The sequence below is a fragment of the Onthophagus taurus genome, chromosome 11 (assembly GCF_036711975.1).
Source record: "Onthophagus taurus isolate NC chromosome 11, IU_Otau_3.0, whole genome shotgun sequence".
In the NCBI taxonomy this organism is placed as follows: Eukaryota; Metazoa; Arthropoda; class Insecta; order Coleoptera; family Scarabaeidae; genus Onthophagus; species Onthophagus taurus.
In genome coordinates, this window is record NC_091976.1 from 2,657,202 (window position 1) to 2,667,246 (window position 10,045).

Here is a 10,045-nt window from a genome sequence, read left to right on the forward strand (position 1 = left end):
AATAGAAACTTAAAAAAATTGGGTTATGCTGAGTTAGTGCAATTTTATTGCAAGGTGGACCCAAATGCTGATCAAGAGCTTGTCTCTAAGAAAATCCAATCGATGAGAGGCTCGTTTCGAAAAGAGTTGAAAAATTTAAGAGAAGTTGCGCTTCTAGTGATGCGTGTTTAATCTTAACTGTTAATTCTTTTACTTCTTATGTGCAGAAGTTGAACCGCAGAGCACAATCAGCTCTTAAAACCCTAACAGACCTGTTGCAATATGTATTTTTATTTGAGAGCTTACTTACATAACGTTATAATCATTTCTTTTAGATACAGAACAAATTCAAATTACAAACTCATTAATTTAAGCATGCAACACTACGCAAGGTAATTTTTAAATTTTTTTCATATGTAGATATTGTTTGTTTAATGTCTTATTTATAAACAATAATTGGTTTCTAAAAATTGATATTTAAAGGAATTCGTTTCGTTGGGCTACATCTTCAGGAAAAAAGGTATATAATAAACGATAAATGTGTAGGACTAATTTTTATCATAAGTTGTGCAGTTACTAGTATATGCCATGGCAGCAACGACTAGAAGTTCAAATAGTGAACGGAAGCTCATTAAAGAGTATATTTCCGAATTATTGGGAGATCCAAAATTTCTCGAAGAAATAGTCAAAAAGTCGCTGAGAATGTGAACGATGTTTTAAGGAAAAACATAGAACCACTGGGGCGTTCGGGCCTTGCGCGATGAAAACTTGATTGTGCGTGACGAATTAGTCTAAATAAAAAAACTCTTTGATGTAATACACCAGAAAAACGATGCTCTGGAACAATATTCCAGAAGAAATTGTATAAGAATTTACTTATTGTACTGGAATACCGTCTTGCTGATTTGTGAATAGCGTTCCTAACTTCTTTGATAAACATTTCCGCTCTCTCCCCTCCATGCTACGCTTGGTGCCTTTGTTTTTCAATCTCCTTGCGATTCCTTTTTGTTATCTCTCTTCTGTTGTTGCCACTGAAGAGACATCTCCTATTGATTGAGTTTTCATCTCCTATTTAGTTTCCATTTCCACCTTCTCTTTTCACGTTCATACCACCATCCTCCTTTTCTCCAGCTGTGTTCCTCTGCACTTCCCTCTTCTTGTTCACTTCTCTGCTTTCTGGTCAACGACATGTTTTCAAAAATTGGTTGAAACATCATGAAAACCCTTCGCCTTGATCATTAGATATAGTGGCCATTAGTAATTAACGTCAGTCTGAAACCTATCTGATTACACCATAAACCAATCTAGACTTAAATATACTATTAAGAAGTTCTCCACAATAATAAAAGATTTAACCAGATTAAGCTAGACAGAGTCAATATTAACATATTTAATTCATTAGAAATGAACCGGTTAACACTTACATTAAAATCACTTGACTAACACCACAGATTTAAAGAATACATCAGAATATTTATTAAATACTCCCAATTATTCCGATTAGTCAATTTTTTATATTCGCATGAAAGTATGTTGATTAGGTCTAAAATAGAAAAACATCCTATTTAACCTAGCTTTTTAGTTAGAAAAATTGATAACAAACTCTTAATGACCAATTATTAGCTTCTAAACTACGTATATAACATTTCGACTACGTTCTCGCGAAACTAGTAACTCATTTTCATTCTTAACCATAAACATGTCCAAAAGCTACTCTGTAGTGTCCTTGACAATACTTGTAATTGTCACTCTAGCTTACAATCTCATTGAAGCAGCAGATAAAAGATGCCATAAAGTTCCTTTACTTAAAAATTTTGAAGTCGACAAAGTAATCATGAAAATTGCGTTTCTTTTTTTTAATGTTTTTAAGTTGTGTTTTTTTTTGTAACAGTTAACAGGTAATTGGTATGGTCAAGAAATTGGAGACATGGACGGTGATGAAAGCTCAAGAAGATGTTTAGCTTATAGTGCATTTACTGATAAAAAGAAATCAAATGCAACTTTTACCGTGATAAGACTTTTCAATGGGACAACTACCGTTGGAAAGGCGGAAATGTATCAAATACACCAAATAAATGATAGTTCTGAATTTGAAGGCAAATGGAAAAATGATGTCGGAAAGCGAAGTTCTTGGGCGATTGGAACTGACTATGATACATGGTCGACATGGTATCTTTGTCAACCGGAGCAAGAGGATAGAGGGGTCTTGTTTATCTTAACGAGAGAAAAGTATCCAAATGCTGCAACACTCGAGGCAGCACGTAACTCGGCTAGAAATGCAGGATTTAAAATGACTAAACCCTATTTGAAACGAGTCGATCATTCTCATTGTTTTATTTAAGTTTTGAATGTTTCTGTTATAATGTAATCATGGTTTTGTTAAAAATTTGGGATTAATAAATATGTTTCGATTGATAATGTCACTTTTCTTGTCTTCATGTATGTACATATAAAAGGCGCTACATCAACAATGGAGTGTTGGATACACGAGAAAAATTTCTTTATTGCGAACGCTGATTTCAACAAGATTAAAAACTGGCGATTCGATGAGCGATTATGTTAATCACGCTGTGGAAACGGCGCAAAGATTGAAGGGTACAGCTTTTGAGATAAGTGATGAATGGGTTGGTACTCTCTTGTTGGCAGGTTTGTTGGAAAAACCTGAAATACATCACAACATTTATTAAATACTCCCAATAATTCCGGTTAGTTATTTTTTTATATTCGCTTGAAAGTATGCTGACTAGGTCTAAAATAGAAAAACATCCTATTTAACCTAGTTTTTTAGTTAGAAAAATTGATAACAACCTTAACGATCAGTTATTAGCTTTTAAATTGCGTATATAACATTTCGACTACCTTTTCGCGAAACTAATAACTCATTTTCATTCTTAACCATAAACATGCCCAAAGGCTACTCTGTTGTGTCCTTGACAATGCTTGTAATTGTTACTCTAGCTTGTAATCACATTGAAGCAGCAGATAAAAGATGCCATAAAGTATCTTTACTTAAAAATTTTGAAATCGACAAAGTAATCATAAAAATTACGTTTCTTTTTTAATGTTATTAACTTGTTTTTTTTTTGTAACAGATAACAGGTAATTGGTATGGTCAAGAAATTGAAGACATGGACGGTGATGAAAGGTCAAAAAGATGTTTACTTTATAGTGTAAGTACTGATAAAAAGAAATCAAATGAAACTCTTACCGTGATAAGACTTTTCAATGGTACAACTACCGGTGGAAAAGCGGAAATGTATAAATCACATCAAATAAAAGACACTCCTGAATTAGAAGTCAAATGGAAAAATGATGGCGAAAAGCGAAGTTCTTGGGCGATTGGAACTGACTATGATACATGGTCGACATGGTACCTTTGTCAACCGGAGCAAGAGGATAGAGGGGTCTTGTTTATCTTAACGAGAGAAAAGTATCCAAATGCTGCAACACTCGAGGCAGCACGTGACTCGGTTAGAAAAGCAGGATTTAAAATGACTAAACCGTATTTGAAACGAATCGATCATGCTCCTTGTTTTATTGAATTTACGCTTGTTTTTGTTACAATTTAATCATCGTTTTATTAAAAATTTGGGATCAATATATGTGTTTCGATTGATGTCACTTTATTCTTTGATATTAATAGACGATTATGAATATGTTATAGCTAATGTGGTACCCAAAAACCCAAGAGCTACTTAGTGTGCATTACAGCCTTGGCCATAAGTATTGAGCTCCCAGGTTAACTTTGGAAATATTAAATTAAAATAAATTGAAACAACTTGTATAAGTTTATAATGTTTATTGTTAACAAAAAATGAATACTTAGTGGGCCCACCTTTTGCCTTAATCGGGGCCAAAATTAAAGAGGACACAAATTTTCTGCAGTCTTCGGAATTTATAGCGTTCAAAAAAAACTCAAAAAGAAGTATTGGATCAACAAAATCCTAAAAACTTAACAAAAATGTTTTTATTATCCAAATGGGGTTTCGACGGTTCGGGCGGACAGAGCGAATACATACAAAAAACCAATAACAACGTTGTTCGCGCCACCCTTAAACTATATATTTGTCACTGCGCGAATTGTATGCGCCGTAATGATAAATCTCAGCGAAGAGATTTTTATCGATCTCTTTCGATCGAACGGTGGTTGCGAGCACATCTCTTACCTCCACTACAATAATTATTTCACGTAAGCTCTATATTATTTATTTTATACATCATTTTTTCGTCAATTAAATTACAATTATTATTATTTATATAAATTCTTTTTCTTTATTAAATACTTCAATCAGCACCGATTTAAATTTTTGTACCCGGTTTTTTTTTACCGCGCGTTAACATTTGGTCCTTCGAGCCGGATGGCAACGACGATTTCGGATTTTTTTTCATTGTTTTCTGGTGATTGCTAGCCTTTCTTATCGCTAATTATCATTCAATTTTTCCGTTATCGAGTCCATTATTCAAATCTGGTCGCCATCCGTTCTTTCAAAAACCACTTTTTTTCACGGTCATCGATTCATCAAAACCAACTTGGTGCACATCTGGTTACCTGAAAAAAGTAGTTACGGCTATTTTAGCCATTTGCAAACAAGAATTATTTTCTTCACTTATTTTATTTTTAAACTTATTGTTAGAATACGTAATTATACATCAGTTTATGAAGTTACAATTTTTCTTAATTTATTTTTTGTCGAGGATTTCTATTTTTTCTTTCTTTTCTATCTTTATTATTAAAGAATTTAATTTTTTATTTTTTCTTCTTTTTCTTTAAAGGGAAATTTATTAATTACTCATTAATTTGCCTTTAGAATTTATTTTTTTTGCGATTGTTTACGCAAGTTTTCATTCCCTTTGGAATCTTTATTTTTCATATATTTGTCTGCTCGATTTTTTGACGATTTCTTTTCCCTTTGGAAGCATTCTAATTTTATTTTGATTATTTTTTTTTGAAACTTTTCTTTTGGTTTCAATCATGAGTGATAAACTCGCTAAGTTAACCTTAAAACGCAATATATTCATTAATCAAATAACTGAAACGTTCATGTATGGACGTGCCTTACCTACTAACCCTTCCGATCCTATGCAAAATCAAATTTTTGCTGAAAGAGCCAATGATGTTTCGCAAATCTACGATGATTTTAAGGCCGCACACAATTCCATTATTGGCCTGGTTGAAGAAGTCGACTTCGATGCCCAAGATGCTATTCGTAAAAAGGTGGATTCAGAATATTATCAAATCAAAGCTTTATTACATAATCTGTCAGATCTACCGACATCCACGATTTCTTCTCCGATAACTGCAACACCTAAATTAAACAAACTTCAACTTCCAACATTTGATGGTAATTACAAAGAATGGCATACCTTCTTCGACTTGTACAAAACCATGGTTCACGAAAACACATCTCTATCGCCAATAGCCAAGTATCAATACCTGCTTACTTCCTTAAAAGGAGAAGCCTTCAATCTTTTAAAAGGCTTTCCGGTCACCAATGACAATTACGAAATCGCCTACAACGCTTTAAAGGGACGTTACCAAAACAAGAGGCATCTAGCCACCCTTTACTTCCTTGAAATCTTAAACTTAAAACCTATTAAAGAGGAATCTTCAAAAATTTTTAGAACGTTAATAGATACCTTTAAAGAAAATACAGAAGGTTTTCGTATGTTGGGTTTCCCAGTCGATAATTGGGATTTTCTATTATTTAATTTGCTCTTGCTGAAACTAGATACGCAAACTAAAACCACTTTTGAATCAGAGCACACTTCTTTTGAGATTCCAACATATCCTCAGTTGATGGATTTTCTAGAAAAACGAGCGAAAGCATTAGATTCTGTTGTATTAACATCCAACGAAAAACCTTTCATGAATCGTATAAAGAATAATCCTAGAGAGAAAGTCACAAATCTAAAGCTTGAGACAAATTCGATTTCTCCTAAATGTTTATTATGCAAAGAATCACATCCAATTTATCGTTGTGCAACTTTCAACGCCAAATCATCTGCTGAACGTCTATCGATAGCAAGAGAACATAACTTGTGCCGTAACTGTCTAAGTTCCAAACATACAACTCAAAATTGTGCATCTTCCCATAGATGTCGCATGTGTCAACAACATCATCATACATCTCTTCACCTTGATACTAAAAAACCTTCTTCAGTTCATGTGGGTACCTCGTGGAACATCAAACAGCCGTTAAATCAAAACGAACATCAACGAGTAATCTTACCATTAGCATTTGTGAAAATTAAAGATCGATTTGGACAGTCTCACTTCGTACGAGCCTTAATTGATTCGGGCAGTATGTCCAACTTTATCACCGATAAATTGTCAAAAAAATTACGTCTTCCTCGTTCATATCACTCTTCTTTAGAGATAAGAGGACTCAACTCCATGACATCCATATGCAACAAAGGCTCCGTTCAATGTCATGTTCAACCGATTCAACATTCCGAACCATCCTTAGACTTCAAAGCTCTCATAACACCTAGTATTTGTTCCCATCAACCTTCAGTACAATCCATTATTAAAGCTTATCCTCATCTTAAACATTTAAACTTCACTCCTGAACCCGATTGCAATTCCATGGAAGTGGATCTCCTACTTGGCGCTGAATTGGTTCCACAAGTTTTCCTCAGCGGACGCATTCAAAACAAACCCAATGATCCTGTGGCTTTAGAATCCATTTTCGGTTGGATTTTGATTGGAAAATCTTCTATTTCATCAACAACATCTACATGCCTATCAACTACCGACGCTTTCTTAGATGAATCCCTTCCAAGATTTTGGGAACTTGAATCAATTCCAAGAAGTTCTACTTTAACTTTGGAAGAGAATCAATGTGAAAATCATTTTAAGCAAAATTATGTAAGAACTGAAGCTGGAAGATTTATTGTTTCACTTCCTTTCAAAAACCAAGAACCCATACTGGGTAGTTCTTATCAATCAACGTTAAAACGATTCACTTCTTTAGAAAACAGATTATTGAAAAATCTGTCCCTAAAAAACGATTATGTCAATTTTATGAAAGATTACCTGGATTCAGGGCACATGTCGCTTATCGCAAATCCTGAAGTGTCTTCGAAATCCGTTTATTATATTCCTCACCATTGCGTACTACGGCCAGAAAGCGCCTCCACCAAACTTCGTGTGGTTTTCGACGCCTCGTCTGTTACTTCCAATGGTCACTCATTAAATGATGCTCTTTTAATTGGACCTAAATTACAACAAGATATCGTTAAAATTTTATTGAAATTTAGATGTTTTCCATTCGCATTTACATGTGATATAAAGCAAATGTACAGGCAAATTCTAATTTCACCGAAAGATAGAGATTTCCAACGAATTCTATGGCGATTTTCACCTGATGAATCAATAAAAGAATATGTTCTAAACACAGTTACTTACGGTGTATCATCTGCTCCATTTTTGGCACTTCGAACGCTTATTGAACTTGCACATCTTTACAAGCATGAATTTCCATTGGCTTCAAAGGCTGTACAAAACAATGTCTATATTGATGACATCGTCACTGGCGCTGAATCCGTTGAAGAAGCTTGCCAACTACAGCAAGAATTAATAGATCTTTTAAAAAAGGGAGGATTTGAGCTCAGAAAATGGGCAAGTAACTGCTCCAATATCCTGCAATCAGTATCAAAAGATGACTTACAACATCCAGTTTCAATGGACTACGATGAAATCAGCTATATCAAGGTCCTCGGGCTTCAATGGGATCCTGCTACTGATCATTTTTCCTATTCCCATACCAGTCGAAATACTCCTTGTACGAAAAGATCTATCTTGTCAGACATTGCACGTATTTACGATCCGTTGGGATTTCTTACTCCTTGTACTCTGAAAGCAAAACGTTTCATTCAACAATTGTGGCAATTAAAGAGTGGTTGGGATGAAACACCGCCAAACAATATCGTTCAAAATTGGCAAAAGTTTAAAGACAATCTTAAATTTCTTTCAAACTTACGCTTACCTCGCTTAACTATTCCTTTAAAAACTCAGTCAATTCAACTCCATCTATTTTGTGACGCATCACAAGTGGGTTATTGTACTGTTGCTTATCTGCGTTGTCAAAAATCTGATTTATCAATAACAACAACTTTTCTTTGCGCCAAATCACGAGTGGCTCCATTAAAATCAACTTCCATTCCCCGATTGGAACTTTTGGCAGCTGTTTTACTTGTCAATCTCTTGGAGAATCTAAAAGAAATTTTATCGCCTCAAATTAATTTTGATTCAATTACCGCCTGGTCAGATTCACAAGTTACCTTAGCTTGGATTGCATCATTATCCTCTCGATGGAAAATCTTTGTCGCCAATCGAGTCAATTACATTCAGGAAATTTTACCATCGTCTTCTTGGAGATACGTACCTTCATTGGAAAACCCTGCCGATTGTGGTTCAAGAGGTCTTTTTCCTGAAACCTTAATCCCATTACAACTTTGGTGGGAAGGTCCCTCGTGGCTCCGATGTCCTCCAAAAAATTGGCCAGCTGATCGTCGCATCAATCCTGAAATAAAAGAGATACACAATGAACAAAGAGTTCTTCAAGTTAATTCTACTGAGGTGCAAACTCACATTTTATCCACTCTTCTCAATAAGTTTTCTTCTATCAACAAAATCAAACGTATCCTTGCATACATGTATCGTTTTATTCTTCATTGTCAAAAACAAAAACGATATTATTCTCTAGTTTTATCTCCCTTTGAGATTCAAAACTCACTCCATGTTCTTATTCGATTTATTCAAAATCAGCATTTTGCTACACTTTTCACTGCTATCAGAGAAAATAAACCATTGTTAAAACCATATCGTCAATTGGCTCCTTTTATCGATCGAGACAAGCTTCTCAGGGTGGGTGGTAGATTAAAAAACGCAACACTACCGTTCGATCATAAACACCCTGTGCTATTACCTAAAACATCACGTTTAAGTGAGCTAATTGTGCAAGATATTCATCAAACTTACCTACATCCGGGACCAAGAACTTTACAATCTATCGTACTACAACATTTTTGGATAATATCATCTCGACAAGTGATCCAACGTGTCATCTCCAAATGCATACGATGCTTCCGATGTAAACCAAGGTCCTACGCCCCATTTATGGCGGATCTTCCCTCTTGTCGAGTGGCTGATGTGAGGGCATTCTCTACCGTCTCTGTGGATTTTGCTGGCCCTATCTACACGACATTGAATCGCACTCGAGGCTCCCGGTCTGTTAAGTCGTATTTTTGCGTATTCGTCTGCACGTCCACCAAGGCTATTCACCTCGAATTAGTTACAGATTTAACCACTGAAGCATTCATAGCCGCATTACGTCGATTCATAGCACGAAGAGGTCGATGTTCTTTAATCCTGTCGGACCAAGGGACTAACTTTGTTGGAGCGAACAATAAATTAAAAGAGATGGCAGAAGCTTCGGGAACACGTCTAGGACTCCATTGGATTTTTCATCCACCTGGTGGACCTCACTTTAATGGTCTCGCTGAAGCAGGCGTGAAATCAGTAAAGTCCCATCTGCTTCGAGTTATTGGAGATCAACGTCTTACGTTCGAGGAGGTCTACACCGTCCTCACCCAAATAGAGGCTGTGCTCAACTCCAGGCCCCTCACACCGATATCGAGTGATCCAAACGATCTTCAGCCACTGACACCAGGTCATTTCTTATGTTTAGAACCACTAAATAGTTTAATTTCAGAACCAGACTACACAAAGGTTCCCCTAAATCGATTGGATCGATGGAAGCTCCTCCAACGCATGCTCCAGGACTTCTGGAAGAGATGGACCATGGAGTACTTATCCACTCTTCAAGCAAGATCCAAATGGACCTCACCAACTCCAATTCCTACTGTCGGTGATCTGGTCATCGTAAAAAATGAACAACTTCCACCTTTGAAATGGGAGATGGGGCGAATCACACAGCTCCATCCTGGCGACGATGGTGTGATTCGTGTTGTAACAATTCGAACCAAGAACGGACTGTTCACAAGACCAACCATAAAAATCTGTCCACTGCCGGCCAACGAAACTAAAGTTCCTAAACCTTAA

The 10,045-nt window shown here is 35.8% G+C and overlaps 3 protein-coding genes across 3 annotated transcripts; all 3 read left to right on the forward strand.

Annotated features, from left to right (window-relative positions):
* Nucleotides 1-2,841: 2,841 nt before the first annotated feature.
* Nucleotides 2,842-3,552, forward strand: LOC139431655 (uncharacterized). The gene is made up of 2 exons (XM_071199691.1): nt 2,842-3,011; nt 3,072-3,552. The coding sequence occupies exons 1-2, from the start codon at nt 2,883-2,885 to the stop codon at nt 3,546-3,548; spliced, it is 606 nt and encodes a 201-aa protein (XP_071055792.1). The 5' UTR covers nt 2,842-2,882; the 3' UTR covers nt 3,549-3,552.
* Nucleotides 3,553-4,014: 462 nt separating this feature from the next.
* On the forward strand, nt 4,015-9,387 carry LOC139431654 (uncharacterized). The gene is made up of 2 exons (XM_071199690.1): nt 4,015-9,222; nt 9,276-9,387. The coding sequence occupies exons 1-2, from the start codon at nt 4,952-4,954 to the stop codon at nt 9,292-9,294; spliced, it is 4,290 nt and encodes a 1,429-aa protein (XP_071055791.1). The 5' UTR covers nt 4,015-4,951; the 3' UTR covers nt 9,295-9,387.
* A 16-nt stretch (nt 9,388-9,403) lies between these two features.
* Nucleotides 9,404-10,045, forward strand: LOC139431796 (uncharacterized). Its single transcript, XM_071199976.1, has one exon. It carries the CDS (start codon nt 9,404-9,406, stop codon nt 10,043-10,045), a length of 642 nt encoding a protein of 213 aa, XP_071056077.1.